At 55.0% G+C, this 21,249-nt stretch overlaps 2 protein-coding genes across 8 annotated transcripts; one reads left to right on the top strand and one right to left on the bottom strand.

The window, feature by feature from the left end:
- Positions 1 to 606: 606 nt before the first annotated feature.
- Positions 607 to 10,102, top strand: LOC101404958 (F-box only protein 6). 4 transcript variants are annotated; one of them, XM_087446820.1, is made up of 7 exons: positions 607 to 718; positions 4,784 to 5,074; positions 6,930 to 7,056; positions 7,550 to 7,645; positions 8,588 to 8,723; positions 8,961 to 9,360; positions 9,541 to 10,102. In XM_087446820.1, exons 2-6 carry the CDS (start codon positions 4,810 to 4,812, stop codon positions 9,198 to 9,200), a joined length of 864 nt encoding a protein of 287 aa, XP_087302946.1. In that variant the 5' UTR covers positions 607 to 718; positions 4,784 to 4,809; the 3' UTR covers positions 9,201 to 9,360; positions 9,541 to 10,102. The 4 variants fall into 4 exon arrangements, with proteins under 4 accessions (XP_087302946.1, XP_087302948.1, XP_087302947.1 ...); XM_087446822.1 differs by lacking the exon at positions 607 to 718 and having other exon boundaries at positions 1,114 to 5,074; positions 8,961 to 9,049; positions 9,191 to 9,360; XM_087446821.1 differs by lacking the exon at positions 607 to 718 and adding an exon at positions 1,116 to 1,470.
- MAD2L2 (mitotic arrest deficient 2 like 2) lies at positions 9,495 to 21,107 on the bottom strand. 4 transcript variants are annotated; one of them, XM_087446825.1, is made up of 9 exons: positions 21,005 to 21,107; positions 14,206 to 14,257; positions 13,991 to 14,109; positions 12,626 to 12,697; positions 11,989 to 12,089; positions 11,079 to 11,173; positions 10,693 to 10,766; positions 10,104 to 10,196; positions 9,495 to 9,844 (listed from the first exon to the last, which is right to left on the bottom strand). In XM_087446825.1, the coding sequence occupies exons 2-9, from the start codon at positions 14,243 to 14,245 to the stop codon at positions 9,803 to 9,805; spliced, it is 636 nt and encodes a 211-aa protein (XP_087302951.1). In that variant the 5' UTR covers positions 14,246 to 14,257; positions 21,005 to 21,107; the 3' UTR covers positions 9,495 to 9,802. The 4 variants fall into 4 exon arrangements, with proteins under 4 accessions (XP_087302951.1, XP_087302950.1, XP_004425641.1 ...); XM_087446824.1 differs by lacking the exon at positions 21,005 to 21,107 and adding an exon at positions 14,752 to 14,818; XM_004425584.3 differs by lacking the exon at positions 21,005 to 21,107 and adding an exon at positions 14,682 to 14,762.
- Positions 21,108 to 21,249: the final 142 nt, after the last annotated feature.

Below are 21,249 nucleotides of genomic sequence, written 5' to 3'. Positions count from 1 at the left end.
TGTGTGGATATCTCTGGGCCCCACGTGTTCACCCTTGCAAGCACCTCCTGCTGGGTCCCAGTGTAACCCAGGGCACTGGTGTTACTCCTTACTGGTGTTACCCTGCCGAGAGCTTTACTGACATTAGATGAAGACAAAGAATTTAAAACGATGCCTGGCACACAGCAGGTGCTCAATAAATTCTGTGAATTTTAGTTATCTCACTCAACAGTGAGGTAAATTAGGGCCTCACCCAGGGCAGCGACTACCACTCACTAGGTGTCTGGCAAGTTAGCAAAAACACCCTTCCTTGGAGAAGACGAAGCCCTGGAGCTAACAACCTGGCCTGGGCCAGGCACCCTTGTGCAGTGCACGGCCTGCACAACCCTTCATGCTTGCCTGAAGTAGGTGCTTAAATATTTGTTGAATGAAGAAAGAAATTAATGAAGTTAATCCTGACAAAAACGCAGACCATTTTACCTTTGAGTAAAACCCTAGGGAAGGGCGGAGCCAGGTTCAGACCCACAGTTCCAGCGCTCGGCCTCCACGGAGGCGCCCGTGGGTCCCCGGCGGGGCGCTGGCCCCACCTCCCGACGCGTCGTGGAAGCGGCCTCGCAGGGGCGGGGGCTCGGTTAGGAGGAGACTCGGCGTCCCCGCAGGGAGGAGGCGGCGGCGCAAGAGCTGGGTCCCGGCTGCTGAGCCGCCCGCCGCCTGGAGGGGAGACAGGCTCAGGAACGAGGTGCGGGGTTCCCGCAGCGCGGCCCGGCCCCGAGGCCCGCGGACCCCCTTTCCGCGGCTGGGCGGGGGGCTCCCGGCGCCGGGCCGGGCGCGGCGCGTGACGCGGGGCGGGGCGAGCGCGGACGGCGCAGCCGGGGCGGCGGGCTCCAGGCCGCCCCCGGGTCCAGGTCGAGGCCCCGCCGGGGCCGGGCAGGGGCGACAGGCGCGGGAGGGGCCTGAGTGTCGGGCGCCGGGGGCGCCGGGGGTTTCCGGACCGGCTGGAGGCGGGGCCGGGGCGGCGGGGCGGGGCCGGGGCGGGCCCGATCGCCCCGGTCTGTTGCGCACCGCGCTCGTCCCGCACCGTCCGGCCCTGACTCTGACCCAGCTCGGAGTCCGCGGCCACCCCGGCCACCCCTCGCGGCGGCGCCCGGGCCTGGGGGCGATCTGGGACCTCCCCGCCCCCCCGGCACCCCCACGCCTCGGCTTCTGCTTTCCAGAAATGGGCACAGTAACAGTGCCTCGAGTGGGTGTTGGGGGGTCCATGGAGAAAAGGCCAGCGCGTGTCTCCGGGCCGGGCGCGTGGGAAGCCCAGCCGGTGCGAGGTGGCTCTTTAGGGCTGGAGGGGCCGTTTCCACCGCAGAATGCCCCGGGATGGCCCCACCCTGCGCAGTCAGACTGAGCCCTGGCCCACGAATGACAGGAACTAAGCCGGGGGTGGGGGTGGGGGGGTCATAGCATGCGACCAGAGCCAAGGACCAGACTTTGGACGCCCAGGTGAGCGTCCGAAGTCGTACTTGGGATTCGTACCTAAGACGCCTCTGACTAGGAGCGCGGGGACCTTTAATCGGCCTAGACGGTGCTTTTAGAAGTTGCCAAAATTTAAAAATCGACAGGTTTCATGTTTTTAAAAAATGTTTAGAGTTCCTCCTGAAAAATCAGAAGATCTGACCACGCAGAGTTTTTTTTCCGTTATAGCATTTTGCACCACGTTCCTTATTTATGTTTTTTCTCTGCCATGCTAAAACCCTCCTCCCTGGGCAGAAGCCAGAGTGTGTACCCACCCTCATTTTCTCTGGGATAGGAGCTTTGACAAGACCATGAACTGCTTCTTTGGCCAAGTCTCTATGGAAAATGAGAAGTCCCCCCAGTCTCTCTCCATATGGGAGGAGAATATTCCCTCCCTCCCCCACCTGTGAGCAGCTAAAGCCCATCTGAGTGACAGTGGCCAGCCCACCCCTATCCACCTGGGTGATCCCCTTAGAGATCTGGATAACCAGGACCCCCCCAGGCAAGATTCAGGGTGGTGGCACTGTAAATTTTCCAAAACCCTTGTGCAATTCAGCTGCAGAGGGAGGGGGTGTTCCCCCAGGGCAGGTAACTACAACTAGAGGAGAGTGTTTTTGCTCTGACGATAGAAGTGTGGGTGATGGTGCATTGAGCACTTCCCCACCAGCCCTGTGCTAAATGCTTGTCATCAGGCTTCTGAGGCTGGGACAGTTGTCACTTCCTTTTTACAGCTTCCCAGCTAGTCACTGCAGGCCAGGCTGCAAACCCAGATAGTCTTGTTGTGGCACCCTTAACCTACTTTTTTGGCTTCTGGGCATTTCGCAGTGGGCACTGGCCTGACGCCCACTCCGGAACTGGGGGTGGAGCTCCTCATTGGGGTGTTTTATCACATCTCACTTCCAGGCCAAAGTGAGCCATTGGGGAGGAAGTTGGTTTCTCAGCACTAGCCCCCCCACTTAAAGAAGTTGTGACATGGTCTAGGGATATAATAAAAATTTTATATTTTAAGAGTGAATTCACAGCCTTAAAATAACATCACTGCAAACCCTAGCACAGCTCGCAGACAACAGCGTGGTCTTGGCAAAATCTTACAGTTCACCAGGCCCACCAACTTAAAATTAAGCAATTATTTTTTTAATTGGGGGAGGGGCCTCTTTAAAAAATTAGTCCCTAGGGGCCGACCAGGTGGCGCAGGTGGTTAAGTGCATGCGCCCCGCTGCAGGGCCCGGGGTTCGCCTGTTCCGATCCCTGGCGCGCACCGTGGGAGGCGTGTCAAGCCATGTTGTGGAGGCATCCCATATAAAGTGGAGGAAGATGGGCATGGATGTTAGCCCAGGGCCAGTCTTCCTCAGCAAAAAGAGGAGGATTGGCAGATGTTAGCTCAGGGCCAAGCCTCCTCACAAAAAAAAAAAAAAAATTAGTCTCTAAAGACTTTATTAATATTTTATTGTGAAATTTTTGTTGTACATTATTCTCAGTCACCATATAAATGCATCCCTTCACCCCTTGAGCCCACTCCCCCACCCACCCACCTTGCCCCTGGTAACCACCAAACAGTTCTATCTGTCTGTGTGTTGGTTTATCTTCCACATATGAGTGAAATCATGCAGTGTTTGTCTTTCTCTTTCTGGCTTATTTCACTTAACATAATACCCTCCAGGTCCATCCATGTTGTTGCAGATGGGACGATTTTGTCTTTTTTTATGGCTGAGTAGTGTCCCCTTCTATATATATACCACCTCTTCCGTATCCAGTCATCCATGGAGGGACACTTGGGTTGCTTCCATGTCTTGACTATAGTGAATAGTGCTGCAATGAACATAGGGGTGCATAAGCCTCTTTGGATCGTTGATTTCAGGTTCATTGGGTAGATACCCAGTAGTGGGATAGCTGGATCATATGGTATTTCTATTTTTAATTTTTTGAGGAATCTCCATACTGTTTTCCATAGAGGCTGCACCAGTTTGCATTCCCACCAGCAGTGGATTAGGGTTCCCATTTCTCCACAGCCTCTCCAGCATTTGTTGCTTTTTGTCTTGGTGATTGTAGCCATTCTAACAGGTGTAAGATATCTTAGTGTAGTTTTGATTTGCATTTCCCTGATGGTTAGTGATGCTGAACATCTTTTCATGTGCTTATTGGCCATCTGTATATCTTCTTTGGAGAAGTGTCTGTTCATTTCCTCTGCCCGTTTTTTGATCGGTTTGTTTGTTTTCTTGTTATTCAGTTGCGTGAGTTCTTTACATATTATGGAGATTAATTCCTTGTCGGATATATGGTTTGCAAATATTTTTTCTGAGCTGGTGGGCTGCCTGTTCATTTTGATCCTGGTTTCATTTGCCTTGTAGAAGCTCTTTGATGAAATCCCACTTGTTTATTTTTTCTTTTGTTTCCCTTGTCTGAGTAGACATGGAATTCGAAAAGATCCCTTTATGACCAATGATGAATAGTGTACGACCTATATTTCCTCCAGGAGTTTTATAGTTTCAGGTCTCACCTTCAGGTCCTTGATCCATTTTGAGTTAATTTTTGTGTATGGCGAAAGAAGATGGTCTACTTTCATTCTTTTGCTTGTGGCTGTCCAGTTTTCCCAGCACCATTTATTGAAGAGACTTGCTTTCTCCATTGTATGTTCTTAGCTCCTTTGTCAAAGATTAGCTGCCCATAGATGTGAGGTTTTATTTCTGGGCTTTCAGTTCTGTTCCATTGATCTGTGTATCTGTTTTTGTACCAGTACCATGCTGTTTTAATTACTATCACTTTGTAGTATGTTTTGCAGTCAGGCATTGTGATGCCTTCAGCTTTGGTTTTTTTCCCTCAGGATTGCTTTAGCTATTTGGGGTCTTTTGTTGCCCCGTATGAATTTTAGTATTCTTTGTTCTATTTCCGTGAAGAATGTCCTTGGGATTCTGATTGGGATTGCATTGAATCTGTAGATTGCTTTAGGTAGTATGGACATTTTAACTATGTTTATTCTTCCAATCCAAATGCATGGAATATTTTTCCATTTCTTTATGTCATCATTGATTTCACTCAATAATGTCTTATAATTTTCATTGTGTAGGTCTGCTAAAGACTTTATTAATATTTTTATTGCACTTTTTCAAATGTGCATAACATGCGACCACTCCATATTTCAAGGGCCTGCTCTATCCTGGAAGGATGCTCATGTGCTCCTGTCTAACCCCTCTTGTTTCACCAAAGAAGGAACAGGATTAGGGGAGTCGCTGGCCCAAGTCCCTGGGTATCTCAGGGGTCCATCTCCTTGGTCAGGGCTTATAACCACTGTTGCCCCCCTCAGGCCTGTGTGTGCACCCCACCCCAGCCATGGCCCAGGTCAGCATCAACGAGCTACCTGAGAACATCCTGCTGGAGGTATTCACACACGTGCCCGCCCGCCAGCTGCTGCTGAACTGCCGCCCCGTCTGCAGCCTCTGGCGTGACCTCATCGACGTCGTGACGCTCTGGAAGCGCAAGAGCCTGCTGAAGGGCTTCATCACCGAGGACTGGGACCAGCCCGTGGCAGACTGGAAGATCTTCTTCTTTCTCTGCAGTCTCCGCAGGAACCTCCTGCGCAACCCATGTGCTGAAGGTGGGCTGGAGTCTGCCACTGGGCTGGTTCCCTCTTTCCTGAACCTCAGGGCCTTTGCACTTGCTGTCCCCACACTACCTGGAATGTTCTCTCACACCCCTAACACCCACCACTCTCTTGGTTCTTCCTCATTCTTCGGATCTCAGTTCAGAGGCCTGCCCTGGTCCCCCATCTAAAAAACAGTGCTCCCTACCTCTATCATATCACCCCCATTTAGTTCCTTTGTAGCACTTTTTATAACCTATAATTACCTTGTCTCTTTACTTTTTTCTCTGCTATAAACTTCAAGTTCCAGGGGCCTAATGGATCTTGTTTGCCACCCTACACCCAGTGTCCACACAGCAGGTGCTCGGGAAAGGTTTGTTGAATGAACACACGGCAGACCCACCTTCCCCCTTGAGTTCAGTCCAAGCTGCCTCATGTTCATGGAGGGCTTCCTCTGGCCAGACACCAGTCTGAGGTCTTTACACATGTAATTATCCCCCATTTTACAGATGAAGAAAATGAGGATTTTGAGAGGTGACTGTGATCATATAATTGGAGGCCCCTGTTTGGCTTATGTTGAGCGGTTTTTTCTTTGTTCGGTGCCTACACGTACCAGGCACTGTGCTTCTTTTTGAGGCACAGAGTGATTACGAGATGTAGTTCGTGCACTTCAAATCCCTTTCCTGTCTGTTTTCTCTTGAGGATCCCAGGAGTTGGCCAGATAAGAAGAGTTGGCTCCATTTTATAAATGGAGAGCGTCAGGCCCCCAGATGAGTGACTTGCCCAACGATCCAGAACTGCCCAGCTTCTGGGGCCTGGTCCTGACTGCTGAAGGCCCTCAGGCCCCTCTCGGAGGCCCCACAGACAGCGCCCCAGACACTCAATCTCTCCGCCTGCCCCAGATTCCACTCAGAAGCTGCCCAGCTGGGCCGCCAGCCCGGCTCATACAGCCTCACGGAGCCAACCTGCAGCCTTGCCTTGCCCTGGGCCCTGGCCCCGCAGCTCAGCCTCAGCCCTGCTCGAACCTCCCCTCAGGCCTGTGCTCAGCACCAGCCCAGCTTTTGAATTTCTGTATTGCTGCCCTGATTCTTTAATGAGGGGCCCCCAGGGCACCTGGGGAATAGATGTGGGCTCCTAGTAGAGGGAGCAAGGGAGTAATTTGGAAAAGCTCCCACAGTGATTGTTCTGGAAAGCCTTGGTACAGAAGCACTATTGTTGTCTGAGGTCCTCGCAGCTCAGTCTGAAGGGGGAGACTGGGAAGGACAGCCTTGTGCCTCCGAACCTGCTGAGCCAACCTGGTGGGGTTCCTTCCATGAATACAGCGTTACCAACCCAGAGGATCCCATCCCCCCAGTAATCCTGCCCGCCCTGGGCAGAGGGATCTGAGTCGGTACAGTAGGTTCCCACGGCCCACCAACAAACCCGTAAACCGGTCCTCAGGCCCCCTCAGATCTGTTACGTAGTTAACCTCCCGGCCATCGAAGTCAGGGGCATTGTCAGTTACATCCTAATTTAATGTTTTGAGAAGTGAAACTCGGGTATTTCCCAGAGCCCCTCGGCTACATGAAAGTGAGGAAAGGTTGGTTTAGAATTTCTGGTAATACTCTTTTTTCCAGCTTCATGTTAGGAGTCAAGCCAGTCAGGGAGAAAGTGGGAGGGAGAGGGTCCCAGATCAGCGCTGAGACAGTGGGAACAGGTGGGAACGTGTTGGAGGGGAGCTCTGTAGGGACGCTCCAAGGCACGGTTGGGGTGCATGCCTTGAGATCTGAGCAGGAGCAAGCCTGGCCTTACACGCTCCCTCCCGGGCCCAGGTAGGGAGGACCCACTGTACACTTACACAGGGGATCTCACCGCGGCTTGTTTTTCCTAGAGGATATGACATCATGGCACATCGACTCCAATGAGGGGGACAAGTGGAAGGTGGAGAGCCTCCCTGGAGCACACGGGACAGATTTTCCTGACTCCACAGTCAAGAAGTACTTTGTCACATCCTATGGGTAAGACCAGCAGAACGGAGCAGGCTGTGCTGAGAGAAGAGGTTCAGGACACCTTGTGCGGGATTCCAGGCCTCAGTGAGGGCCTCCCTGTGAAGCTCGGGGGAGGTGGTTCCAAAACCCATTCAGAGTCTGCTGCTTCCTGGAGCGGGAGTGAACTCAGTGGCAGTGGGGGATGGAGATCAATTTAAGGAGACCCAGAACCCACTGGGTGATTAGGGTAAGTCAGAGGTGTCTACAGGCTGTCCCTAATCCAGGAATGCGAGTTCTCAGAGGTGCCCTCCTTGGGGCCCTGGGAAACTGGGCCTGTGGTCTGGGTCAGATGCCACCCAAGGTCAAATTCCCTGCATGTTTCTCATGGGCCTGCACCAGGGTAAGAGCCAGAGTCAGCATCAGCCAGTGGCTGTCCTGCAACAGTCAGGGGACATTGTTGTCCCCTGAACCACCTCCCTGGCGGTGCACGCCCGGGAAAGCAAGCCTGTCCTCTGCTCCCCAGCATGTGCCTCAAGTCCCAGCTTGTGGACCTCAAAGCCGAGGGCTACTGGGAGGAGCTGCTGGACACGTTCCGGCCCGACATTGTGGTTAAGGACTGGTGAGTGGGGCCCAGGGCCTGAGTGCCACACTCTGCATCCTTCCCTCTTCTCTTCCTAAGAACACCTGTGGGGAGTGTCCACTCTGTGCCCAGCAGTGTCCTGGGGCAAGGGCTGCCCCAAGAGCCAGGCTGACCCTGCCCCACCCCACTGCTGACAGAGCCAGCACTTGCTCATCCAACAGCGCCTCCTGCCCCCACCCCCTGCCTGTGTCAGCAGGAGACCTTAGCCCCAGTTTGCAGATGGGGAGCCTGAGGCCTACAGATGAGTCGTCACAAACAGGCACCGGAGTGGCAGACACCAGGACCCGGCCTCCCTGGACCCTGCAGACACTCACATGTCTTCTCGCCTAGCTGCCTCCCCTGCCCCTTTTCAAGATTTGTCCCACAACTCTTCCAAGCTCCTACTCTGTGCACAGAGCAGTGCAAGGCTCTGGCCTGGCCCCAGGCCGAAGCAGGACCGCAGTTCCAGCCAGGCCACCACTCCGAGGGTGGAGGGGTGGGGCTTGATGGGTGTGCAGAGCTGCAGCAGGGGGACAACAGAGCTGAGCAAAGGGTGAGCTCTGTGTCAGCCCCCATCACACAGGCCACCCCTTGAATTTCCCATTGAATCCACAGCCCTGTCTATTATAATGTACAGGTGACATAGCTTGGACAGCCCGGGCCTTTATCTCTGTACAGAGCCTTTTGCTCTTTAAGGTGACTCTTCACTGATACACCCAAAAGGGTTGTCCCTTTTCTCAATGGGGTAACTGAGGCCCAGCACGAATAGACTGCCTACCCCTGGGGCACCATGGGGCACAGGGACCATTGAAGCCAGTTGGGCCTCCTGGGCAGAGCAGGGAAATGAAACTCTGACCTCCAATTCGTGGGCCTGCTGCCTGCCTGCCTCCAGGGCCCCCCTCAGTCTGTGGGGGCACAGTCCTGAGCCCCACCCTCCTCCAGGTTCGCTGCCAGAGCAGACTGTGGCTGTACCTACCACATCCGAGTACAGCTGGCCTCGGCCGACTACATCATCTTGGCCTCCTTCGAGCCCCCGCCTGTGACCATTGAGCAGTGGAACGATGCCAGGTGGACAGAGGTGAGGCTTCCCTGCTTGCCCTCGCCACTCACTTCTCCCAGGGCCAGGGTGGCAGGAAGCACAGGGCAGCCTCAGGGCCCAGAATGCCCCCAGCTCTCCGCCTGGAGCTCCTGCCTTCCAGCCTGGGCGGCTCTCCCCTACAGGACCTGGCTCCTCCCTCCCCCTCTCCAGGTGAGGGGTCACCCCATCTCGTCCCCTCCCCATTCCCAGTGGTCACTTCCTCTCCCCACTCCCCAGGTCTCCCACACCTTCTCGGATTACCCTCCAGGCGTCCGCCACATCCTTTTCCAGCACGGAGGCCAGGACACCCAGTACTGGGCAGGCTGGTACGGGCCCCGCGTCACCAACAGCAGCATCATCGTTAGCCATAAGATGACTCGGAACCAGGCCCCCTCCAGAGGTCAGCCGGAGACCACGCAGGGGCAGGAGGAAGCTGCCCACTTGCCCTCCCCACTTGATCTCCACAGGCCCTTCTGACAGTCCATCATCTGACAGCCATTCATCCGTCCTCTGTCTGGGCCAGCCGAATGCCGAAGGTTCCCTCCAGGCAAGAGCTGAGCATGTAGTGGGCAGCGAGGGCCCCTGCCCTGGGAGCTCTTGCCCTAGTTCCAACCTTGGGCAGACCCACCAGCGTCTGGTAACGTACTGTCACATAGCTCTGACATTTTGTCATAACAAACGTTTACAGTAAAACCAGGCTGGGGTGGGTCTAGGGGTGGGGGGTATAGGGGTCCTTGGCACTTTGGCAGAGAAGCAGCCCTCCCACTCTGGTTACTGACAGCCCAGCTCAGCCCTTGGGGCCCTTTTATTGAAACAGCTCACAGCACAGTATTGGAGACAGACAGTGTTGGCCGGCCGAATCCAGGAGGCTGAGACATCGTGGTCCCAGCACCCTTCCCTGCCCTCCTCTGGAGAAGCCCTCAGTGAAGGCAACCAGACCTGAGCAGCCCCAGGCTGGAGGAGGGCGGTCCACACACAGAGGCAATAAGAGCGCTTGGCATCAGTGGCCCTGCAGCGCCGCCCCAGGCTGGGGCCCCCGAGTCCTTCAGTCGCGGCATCCGTGGACAGCAGGCGCGCCCTCAGCTGCCTTTATGAGCTCGCTCCTCCACGTAGAGCTGCATCTGATGGATAGGAACAAACAGCCACCGTCAGACGGACAGCTTGGGCACCTACTCTGGAGGGCCCTCGAGCCCCTGGCAGGCACATCTCCACCAAGGGTGGGGCTCTGAGGCCACACCCAGGGGCTAAGGGAACGGGGAGAAACGGGAGGAGGCTTACAGCAGGCATCCCCTGGTCCTCTGCCCCAAGCCTTGATACACAAGCCCTCGGGCAAGGCCTCAAACCCTAAATAAAGCTTAACCTGGGCCCCATGCCGCTCACCTTTAAAATGTCTGATGTCATGGTTTTTAGGGGTATCAACCGGGGGTCATGCATGTGGACGTCCTGCTCATCTGCCAGGATCCAGGGGAAGTCCTAAGGAGGGGACCAAGGTAAGGGGTTGGACCCTGGCCTGTGCTCACTTAGCTCCCCCTTCCTCCTTCAGAGCTGGGGTCCTCAGATTTCAGGAAGCATCAGAATCACTAGGGAAGTGAAGATTCCCAGGCTTCTCTACCAGTGAGGCCGAGTCCGTAGGTCTGAGCTGGGCTGGGAACCCAAGTGATTTAACAAGCTCCAAGCACCGATTCTGAAACCGGTGGGCAAGGACCCCTTCTCTTGAGAACCCCCACTGAGCCGGCGGCCCCAGCATGTGGCTCCCCACTCCTCTCAGTGCTGAGTGCCCAGGTTGGGCAATGATGAGCATGCGGCCACAGTGAACACACGAGAACCTGCTGGGGGCCAGGCACTGCCATAAGTGGTGTAGTGAGTGCACTGGCCCTGGGCAAGCCCTGCTCGCTCAGTACTGTGGCATCGGGTTTCAGAGCCTCCCAGCTGTCTCCCTGGCCACCCTCCCAGACCGGTCTCATCTCACCTTGATGACCTGGATCTTCTCCATGTTGCGAGTGGCAGCTTCTCTTGTGTGCACTAAGACTGTGAAGGTACAGCCTGAAGAGGCAAGAGTCTGGTCAAGGCTGGGCCACCCCACACCTGCCACTGGGCACAGCCTCTTCCCACCTCCCTCACTGGCTCAGCAGCCCCACGGAGCCGAGTGTAAACCAAGCCAGAGTCAACAGGGAGACTGAGGCCAGGTAGAGTCAATCAGGGAAGCCTCCTGGAGGAAGTGGACTTTCAGAGGGGTTCTAAAAGGCAGGAAGGAAGGGAGGAGGCCTGGGGCCGCCAAATAGGAACCTGAGAACACCAACTAACCCAAGGTAGCTATGGGAACGCCCAGGGAAGAGGGGGTGGGGGTGAGCACACCTGGGGGGTTGTGGTCTAGGACAGCATCACACACACTGATCTTCAGGATGAAGGCTCGGAGCAGCTGCTCCACATGAGACAACAGGGAGTCTGAGCTGGGAAGGAGAGAGGAGGGGGGTCTCCCATCACACCGGTCCCCCCCCACCCCGCCACCAGCAGGCAAGCAACCCTGGAAACAGACCTGGGGGTCGGAGCCCCTCCAGTGCTTCTGAGAGTGTTGGCTTCTAGGGGCCTCGCTACCTGTCTTGTCTACACAGTTAAAATCATCTGTGGAGTTTAAAGCCAATGCCAAGCTCCATCCCAGACTGTCATAAAGGGGGAGGGGACATAGGGAGCCCCCGTAGGTGGTTCTAATGTGCAGCCTGGTCTGAGAACGAGAGCCCAAGCCTCTTCATACCCCAGGACTCCAAGCCAGGAAGGGAAAGGGCTTGCCTGAGGCCACACAGCAGGTAGGGACAGATTCTAGTGCCGGCTTCACCACAGGAGGCCGGCAGCTGACGAGCCAACACACCTGCCCAATGTCAACTTCTAGTTGACTAAGGACTGGCTGCTTGACTGGGAAGTCCGGAAACTGGGTCTGTGTCCTGGCTCTGCCACCATCTGGATGACTCTAGGTAGCTCATGTCATCCCTCTAGACTTTGTTTCTCCATCTATAAAATGAGGTTGGGACTAGCCATTCACCAATGCTGATTCTCCAGGCGAGAAACAGGAGGGTCTCCGTGTAACCTGTGTGCTGTCCACAGTCAGCTGTTACTCAGCCACTAGGAGGCCTTGTGAGGTTGCACGCCTTGCCATTTCTCCTCTCAGACCTTTACCAAGGTACTCAGGGGCTGCCTGAAAGGGGAGGGATGGGAGGTATTCTAGGGACCTCACACCCGCTAGCAGGTGGACGGAGGAGAGGTGGCTCACCTGATGGACAGCAGCGGAGGCTGGGTGATTTCAAAGACGAATTTCTCCACTGGGCGGTGCTCCTTGTCCAAAATTACCACCACCACTTTCTCCACATCATTCTGCAGGACCAAAAGCCCCTACTCCAGAACCGGGTGCCCCACCCTGCCGCCACCCACTCCCTGCCAAGGAAGGGCAGGAAAGGGTGCACTCAGCCCTGCTCAGCTTCTAGGCCGAGCTCCCTGAGAGCCCAGGAAGCAGGTTTGAGAAGTTCAAGTCGGCACCCTCATACATGAGTAGTACAGGCTGAGAGGAGAGGGCGCATGGGCCCTGTGGGGGGTCTCAGGGAGCAGGACAAGATAGGAGCAGGACACCAGGGGAAGAGAGAAACAGATCTGAGAAGAACCCAGAACCCTCCAGGACAGGCCCCACTCAGAGAGCCAATCCCACTAACCAGGGCTCTGGGGCCCAGCACACCCTGAACACAAGGCCCACATGCCCTGGGGCCTGTCCCTGGGGGGTGGGGGTGGGGTGGCTGTCCAGGGAACAGGCTTCTGGGTGTTAGAGTTATGGGGATCTCGAATGGTCTCAACATCACCCCATCCCGGAGTTGGAAGAGCAGACGGGGTGAGGTGCACAGGGGGCCTGCTGCCCTCACCTTCTCCAGGAGTGGCTTGACGCAGTGCAGCGTGTCCTGGATGTACTGGTTCAGCTCCGGGTGGCAGGACATCTGCAGACAACCCACGATGGCTGGTGAGGCCCGCGCACCGACAGGGACACCGCCTGACACCCCCTCCCAGAGCCCAAGGCCCCATCTGCCTTTGCAAAGAGGCCCAGCTGTTCCCTAGGGCTGCCTACCCAAGAGACTGACTTCCCCTCATGGGGCTCAGAACTCTGGATTCTCTACAGAGAAGGAGAAGTCAGAAGATTAAGAATTCAATCTCAGAGGGGCCGACCCAGTGGCACAGTAGTTAAGTGTGCGCACTCCGCTTCGGCAGCCCAGGGTTCGCAGGTTCAGATCCTGGGCACAGACTGATGCACCACTCATCAAGCCACGCTGTGGTGGCGTCCCATATACAAAATAGAGGAAGATGGGCACAGATGTTAGCTCAGAGCCAATCTTCCTCAGCAAAAAGAGGAGGATTGGCAGTGGATGTTAGCTCAGAGTCAGTCTTCCTCAAAAAAAAAGAATTCAATCTCAGTATTTAATAGAGCTTTAGGGGTTCCTAATGTGGAGTCCATGGCCTCCTCCAGAGTCGGAGAAGTCCCTGAATTGTACAATCGATTTGTGTGTATTTGGGCATCTGGGCATTTTTCCAGAGAAAGGATCCAGAAATTTAATCAATTTTCAGAAGTTAAGAGTCTAGAACTAAGGAGCTGGGTGGCCTCAGGCAAATCACTTAACTTCTCTGAGCTTCAATTAGTCATCTGTGAAGATCTCATAAAGAAAAAGTGACGATTAAGTGAGATAAGTACCTAGTACACGGTGGGTGCCCAGTAAGCACTGATTCTTTTTCTCTGTATATCCTTTAAGCTCATTTATTCTACTGTTTACTGAGTGCCTTCTAAGGGGCAGGCACTTCTAGAGATGGGATAGAGTAGCGTATGTTTACTGCTTTGTCTGCCTTTTAATCTAAAACAACCCATTACAATGTGGGTAAATGAAGGAAGAGAGAAGGTGGTGCCTGAGGTTTACAGGAATCCGCTCCCCAACCCTTCACCAGCCTCAGGGCCTCTTTTAAAATACAACCACGCCCCGGGGGCAACTCTAGTCCATGAGCCTGGTCCCTAACTTCTGGCAAGGCGAACTCTGCAGTTCAGAAGGGATGGAAGGAAAGGCCACTGCGGTGAGGGATGGGAGCTGTCAGGCTGTCAGCAACCACCGGGAATGGAAGGCCAGGCCAGGCCACTGGTGAATGAGGGGGCCGGGCCTGAAGGTGGAAGACAGTTTCAAAACCCACCCTCTACCCACTCTGTGATTCGGGGGTGACCCAGTGGCCCCAGCGCGGCTGTGGGGGCTCACCTGGACAGGCACGTTGTACTTCTTACGCTTCTGGAAGATGCCCACCGGGTAGACCTCACGCACATAGAGGATTAGGTGCACGGCCACCTCCAGGAACTCGCAGAGCACGTCGGCCACCACTGCGAGGGGGCAGAACGCGGTGCGCTCGGGGAAGCCCGCCGGCCCTGCCCTCCCTCGCCCCCCCCGACCCGGGGCCGCAGGTCCAGCCTCCCTACCTTGGCCAAAGTTGAGGTCCTGTCGCGTGAGCGTGGTCATCGTTCCCGCCACCTAGGGGGTGGGGCAGAAGTGGGGCTAGTTCCAAGGCGCAGGCAGCCGCAGGGCCCGCCCGCCTCCACCGCCCCTCCCCTCCGTCCGGGGGGAATCGGGGCAGGACACCCCCCTTCACACAGAATCAGGGCAGCTGGGAACGACCCCCACCCCCACGCTGGCGTCTTAGCTCGGGGGCATCAGCTGCGCCTCGATCAGCCTCTGTCCACTGGCCGCCTCGCCCCGCTGTCTCGGGGGTAGGGAAGGCCTGAGCTGTGCCCGCGAAAAGGGCACGGCTGCGGACGCAGAGAACCCGCGGGATGCGCAGGGCTGGGAGCGGAAAGCGGGACACCCGGAAAACGAAACTAGTCTGGAATAAGACTCCAGCCCCTGCCCGGCTGGATCCCTCCCCGGAGGGACCCCGCCCCTCTCCCCTTCCCGGTACCGGCTCTGGCCTCCGTTCCCGCTCTGGGCCCGGGGCCGGCGCGGGACACCCCCCACCCGGCCACTCGCACCTCCCGCTCAACCCGCGGCCGAGGCGCCGCGCCGTGACGTCCCCGGCGCTCGGGCGGGTCCTAGCGCGCGCCGCCGGCCCCGCCCACTCCCCGCGCAGCCAATCGGGGGAGGGGCGGTATCCAGGGGGCGGGGCCTGGGGCGGGGCCCCGCCTCGACGCCGGCGATCCCAGAGCCGGAGTGGGCTGAGACTGCGCCGCGCTGCCTCCTTTCAGTTTTGGGTGGGGGCGAAAAAAGATAACTGGGTCTCCATATCGGATCGCTACGTCTTTTCCTCCCCAGGACATTTCTTTTGCTTTAAGAGGCGCTGAAAGGGGGCGGGTACGTGTTGCCCGATGAGGACCAGCTGGAGGTCACAGGTGGGGACTATGGACAGCGACATCTACTGCTTGCTCCGGAGTCACCCTCAGCTGCCCAACCGAAACTGAATACGCCGGCTGCGCGGCGGGGACGCCTTCATCCGGAACCTAAATGCAGCCTGGCTTTATCTCCCAAGAAGATAAAACCTCCCGGACCCATGCATCATAACAATAGCTGACCTTTATAGAGGTCCAACCGTGTGCCTGACACTGGGCTAAGTGTGTCCATGGATTATCTCACTAATCCTCGAAACAATTCCATGAGACGGTTACTCTGATTTTCCCCATCTTGCAAATGAACCAAACGAGGTTCAGAGGGCTAAAGTAACCTGCCCGAGTCACACAGCTATTGGGGGAGCGGTGCGCAGAGGTGTCTTTACAGCTTTACAGCTCTGGACCGCTTCTGCCCCATGGACTCTGGAAGGGCTGAAAGTCCTCTGGGAGATAATATTAATATTAAAATAATTACTAACATGGATCGAGCACTATGGGTCAAGCACTGATTTCTTTAATTCCCCCATTAACCCTAGGAGCTAAGCACCCCTTTTACAGCCCACTTCGTAGATAGTAAAACAGGCTCAGAAATGTTCCGTAATTTGCCAAAACCACACAGTTGGAATACAAACCCAGTTCTGACTTCAAGGCCTTCAACTTATTTTCAGGCCATTTATTTTACAGGTGGGAAAAATAAAGTCAGAGAAGTGGCCACACAGTTATGGGCAACAAGTCAGGACCAGAAGCCTGGGGCCCTTGTCTCTAACCTCCAGGGACAGAAGAGCTTGTTAGGAGTCACGCCCATCTGTGGGTAAAGAGATCTGACAAGGAATATTTACCGTTTACAGCTCGGTATTGGAGACCTGCACCCTTCCCCCTTTACCCCAGATGCCTCCAAACCTGCAATTACAGACTTCTGATGGGGTGGGGGCAGGGGATAGAATAAGTAACCCAGCCCATTAAGCCAGGAATGCCAGCAGAGCATTTCTCAAAAGCAGTCTTTGTAAATCTGCATCAGGAACCCTGGGGAGCCCATTAAACACCTGGATCCGAGGCCTCCCTGACCTACTGGATCAGTCTGGGTGCACAGGAGGATACGGGCCCTTTAATAAGCTCCCCAGGGGCCCTGATGCCCAAGAAAGTGTGGGAATTGCCAGAGCGATTTCCTTGGGCTGTCCCCAAGGAAAGTCTGCATTTCATACAATTGCTATCCTTAACCCAAAGGGATGGGTGATTTATTTCAGGAACTCATGCACCTGGCAGCACATTTGGGACACAGCAACCCTTCTCAAGACTTGGGGACTCTACCCATGTCACGCCATATAGGAGAGGACCATTTCCACACAGCGTCAGCTGAGCAGCTCGCTGGCTTGCAGACAGTGTCCCCTGGCTCCTTGAGATTTAATCATTGTGGATGCTTTGGTCACTGGGGAAAGCGAGGGTCCTCCTTTGCCCCTCTCTGGAGGCTGCTCACAAAGCTTTTTCATTGGTCACAGGAAGTGGCAGTCTTAGGGGGGCAATTCCTTGTAAAGAGTCCCTTAGGATTGGGGCTTGGAGTGGAGAAGCTCAGAACTCAGCTAGTCCTGTGAGGTGGCCTCCAGGGCACCATGTGAGCGACGTGGGGGCTCATGCCAGGCCCTCCTTCCATGGGCCCCCAGCTCCAGCTCCTTGCCCTGAGAAGACACTCATATGTCTCCTAACACACAGAGCTAAAGAACTTCAGAGAAACCTTGGCAGACGTACAACCCAACACTCATATTTTTCCAATGGGGAAACTGAGGTCCTAACAGCCTTTGTTTGACACTGGGGTACCCATCTTGTCAACTAGAAACCCATGGATAAAAATGCCTGAATTTGGAGCTTTGGATTCACTGCCAGCCATAAACAGAGGAACGCGGGCTGGGAGACAGATGAGGATTCAAACTGATCCGACCCCCGACCCCCAAAAGGCCTCCATCTCTTCATTTGTGAAATGAACAGGCTGGACAGATGTTCCCTGAATCTCTGATGGCCTCGGGTTCCATGGGGGCCAAGAAGCTGGGGATGGGGTAGAGGCAGGGGGCCGCATCAGCACGGGGCCATGGGGGAGCTCTGTGAAGACTCATCCATCATTTCCATCCATCGGGCTCTGCGGCATCTGGTTTTTCATGTCTTAATCGCGTCACCATGATGGATGGTCATGGGACCCAGATTACATTATGGGGTTAATTTATTACATTTTTGAATACCCATTTACTGGGAGACCGTTTTTCAAAATTATTTGCATATTTTTTACCATAATGACAATATGTAGGAGGGTATCTGGGAGGGAAGGATTGATGTTTAGGAGGAGAGAGAGCTTATTTGCCAACTGGAGCAGGTCCCCAAGGGTCTGCAACGGGGACAGAAAGAAAATCACTCCCGAGGGACATTTAAATTTGAAACTAAGAGAAAGCAAGATGCGAGAAAGTCTTGCAAAGACTAAGGTGTGTGGGCAAAGGAGGATTTCTGGGATTCATTGAACAAGCACACAATGAGTGAACTGAGTAAAACAACAGGCAATGAAGCATCCAGACCCCTAAGATGCTTCCAAAGAAAGTCCCTCCCATACCCCCCAGGCTGATCACAGGACATATCGTCCCATCCCTGCCTGAGGTTCCCAGGACACCAAACATAGGGGGTAGAGGCAGCCACAGAGAGTCAGCCACATAGAGCCTGGTGACAATCCCACTGATACCCCAAAGCTCAGGGACCCAGCCAGTTGGGATGCCCCCTGAGTAGAGACCCAGCCTCATTCATTCTTTCAGCCCAGCACCTCACCCAGTGCCTGGCCAAATCCAGATTCTCAATGAGTGTGTGTTAAACGAGTGAAGAACGAATGGAGGACTGAAATGATGGCAGACAGGGGCTCACTGCCGCTTGCCTGACTTGAATCCTAACTCAGTCTGCATGAGGAGCAAAGACCTCAGATCTCAGTGCTTGGGCTACACGTGATGGTGTGCAGAGAAGAGCTGCTTTTGAAAACCAAGCACGGAATGTGGAATGCTCACTTTGGTGCCCCCCACCCACCAGGCTGCTCATGTGCCCAACCTGCTGTTTCTCTCCCTGCCACTGCCCCGTAATCAGCTGTGAGGCTCTTCCCTCTCTGAATCTCAGTTTTCTCATCTGTAAAATAGGACAATAGTAGTACCAAGTCTGTAGGGTTGAGCGAGGAGTAAACAAGATAATCTTTGTAAAAATATTAAGTGCACAGGAGAAGGCGCTTTAGAGCACGAGCTCACCTTCTCCATATTTCTTGATTAACGAATAAAGTTTCTGCTCTGCTATTCTAAAAAAATAAAATAAAATAAAGTGCACAATGCCTGGCACATAAATGCTCAATTAACGGCTGTTATGACAATGCTATTAATACCTATACACACTATCTAAGCCCCTTGAGCAAACATTCTGGACCAGACATCAGACTTCTCAAAACCCCATCCAAAACACCCTTAGCTGTGCTCCCCTCCCCGTTTCCATTTCCCAAGGCAACAGGCAGTCCCCAAGTTGCCCTAAGGGAGGACATGCATCCTCATGGCCCAAGATGCTCCTCTCCTGTCTCATCAGGCCTTCTGGTGTGAGGCCTGACCCGCACAACTGCCCCAGATCCTGGGGTCCACTGCTGACCTCAGACCCAAGCCAGAGCCCTGACCTTAGGCCAGTAACACTGGGCGGCTTCCAACACTTCAGCCAGGCAGAGTCCACACACACCATTCCCTCCGGGGGATGTGTTGACTCCCCAATGTCGTTGACCCCTTGTTGGTCAGGGGAACCTTACAGATCATCTCTTCTTAAACTTTGAACCTCTACCCAGAGAAATGCACAGAGATACTAAATGTCTTCCACAGTTTCAGAGGTTCCCTCTGAAGTCATCCTGGACCACAGCGTAAGAACTCTGGATCCAGCTCAACCGCCATTTTTTAAAAAATAACTGCTTTATTGAGATATAATTCACAAACCACAAAGTTCACCCTTTTAAAGTGTGCAGTTCAGTGGTTTTTAGTATAGTCACAAAGTTGTGCATGTTACCACTATCCGATTCCAGAACATTTTCATCACTCCAAAAAGAAGAACCCCACACACATTAGCATCACTCCCCAATCTCCCCTTCCTCCAGCCCCCCATAACCACTAATCTACTCTCTGTCTCTATGGACTTAGCTCTTCTGAACATTTCATATAAATGCAATCATACCATATGTGGCCTTTTATGTCTGGCTTTTATGTCTTAGCATAATGTTTTCAAGATTCACCCAGATTGTGGCAAGTATTGGTACTTCATTTCTTTTTATGGCCAAATATTCCATTGTATGAATATCCCACATTTGTTTATCCATTCATCAGTTGATGGACATTTGGGTTGTTTCCACTTTGGCCATTCAACTATGGGGAAACTAAGGCCCAAAGTCAGTATAACATGGGTGGGCTAGGAGTCTGGGCCTCTCCTAACATCCACCTTTTCCCACCACATCACTCTGGGGGAACAGAGTCCACGCCCTGCAAAAGACAGCCCCGCTGGTGAACAGCCATAGCAGCAGCACTTGAACCAGAGTCTCCAATAGTTTGCTTCTGGTTCACTGAATGCCTGGTCAGAGCTTCACCCTTGAAAAGGAGAATCAGGACCACTGTCCCTCTCCGAGGCCCAAGCCACCATCACCTCTTTTCTGCCACGGTTCCTAACTAGTCTCCCTGCTTTTGTCCTTGCCCCACTGCAGTCTATTCTCAACTTTAGAAATCAGACGAATTTTTTAAAACCTGACAGATCATGTCTCTGCTCTGCTCACAACCCAATCCATCCTGGTGCCCATCAGGCTGATGATATTACAGTAACAATAGCAGTTAATTTTTCTAGAGCATTTCCTATGGGGCCGGGACCTCAGAAACATATCTCCTTACACAGTTCATGGCACTTAATCCTTGAACCCTAGAGTTAGGGACGATGGTGAGCTCAGAGAGGTTAGGCGACTTGCCCAAGGGGATAAGGAATGCCATCGGAAGAGGAGCCCAGGCATCGAGCCTGACTACAGAGCATGGCTCTTAAACTTCTGAGCCATCACTTGCCACACTCTGGAAAAAGAAGAAAACAGTCGAAATGGAAGACACCGGCCGAGCTCTGAGCTCCGGTGGAGACTGCCGCTTCCCGCGCGCCCGGTCCCGCCCCACCGCTCTTTGATCTTCGCAGCGCTCGTGGCCCCAGTGACCCCGCCGTGAGTTATGAGGGCCGAGGGACCCATAACACAGCATTCCCGGACTCCCAGGGTCGGCAGGACGCGGCGCCCCGCGCGGTGATGGATGAGCCGGCCCCGGGCTGGCTTTGTCCCGGCTGGGCCCGGCGAGCATCAGACCCACTTTGGATGGGGTGTGGCGAGAGGCGGACCGTGGTGTGTGTGTGTGTGTGTGTGTGTGTGTGTGTGTGTGTGTGTGTGTATGTGTTAGGGAGATTGTCTTTCTCCCTTCCTTCTCAGAGTGTGTTTGGGGCGGGGCACTAGTGCGGCCGTCAGCACCCCCGATTCTCACCTGGTAGTGCTTTGAAAACCCGTTATACCCCCACATCAAAGAGCGACCTCTCCTAGAACCCCGCCCACGACTCCGCGCACTTGAGGAGGATACAAAGGCTCCGCCGTGCCCCGTCCCGCCTCCCTCGCACCGGGCATTTCTTCGGTCCCATTTCACAGCCTAGGCGGAATAATCCTTTTGGGGACCGGCCGGCCCCTGTCCGGTCATACGCGGCCGCAGCTGAGCGCTCAGCTCTGATCCATTGTTGGGGTCCGCCAGGGATCCCCTTTGTCGCGGGATCCCAGCGGGGCCGCTCCAGATGCGCCACTGCTGCCCGCACCCCACCCGTCTCACGCGCCCCAGGCCGCGCCGAGGCGGCTCTTACGCACCGGGAGGAGTGGGCCCGCCTCGCCCGGTACCCGCACTGCCGCCTAGCTGCGCCCGCCTTTGTCTGCCTCCTTTGTCTGCCCCGCGCCCTCGCGGCGGCGGCGGCTAGGCCTCTGGGGAGCCGGCCCAGAACGCCGAGCGCAGCTGGCGAGGGCGCGCAGGCCGGGAGCGCGCGGGGCCTGGGCTGGCCCCGGGCTGCCCCTCGGCTGGGGGCAGCCGAGCCAGCTCCTCGCTGCCCCTCCCCTGT

This window comes from Ceratotherium simum, chromosome 22 (assembly GCF_057802395.1).
Source record: "Ceratotherium simum simum isolate JZ-2026a chromosome 22, ASM5780239v1, whole genome shotgun sequence".
Classification (NCBI taxonomy): Eukaryota; Metazoa; Chordata; class Mammalia; order Perissodactyla; family Rhinocerotidae; genus Ceratotherium; species Ceratotherium simum.
The sequence above is the reverse complement of the archived record's forward strand: the minus strand, read 5'-3'. Positions and strand labels throughout refer to the sequence as shown.

Coding starts and splice junctions, on each gene's coding strand:
- LOC101404958 (XM_087446820.1), top strand. CDS start 4,810: ATGGCCCAGGTCAGCATCAACGAGCTACCTGAGAACATCCTGCTGGAG. Junction 5,075..6,929: donor GCGCAACCCATGTGCTGAAG/GTGGGCTGGAGT, acceptor TGTTTTTCCTAG/AGGATATGACATCATGGCAC. Junction 7,057..7,549: donor TACTTTGTCACATCCTATGG/GTAAGACCAGCA, acceptor TCTGCTCCCCAG/CATGTGCCTCAAGTCCCAGC.
- MAD2L2 (XM_087446825.1), bottom strand. CDS start 14,245: ATGACCACGCTCACGCGACAGGACCTCAACTTTGGCCAAG. Junction 12,698..13,990: donor AGTACAACGTGCCTGTCCAG/GTGAGCCCCCAC, acceptor GGTTGTCTGCAG/ATGTCCTGCCACCCGGAGCT. Junction 10,767..11,078: donor CCTAGACCACAACCCCCCAG/GTGTGCTCACCC, acceptor TTGCCTCTTCAG/GCTGTACCTTCACAGTCTTA.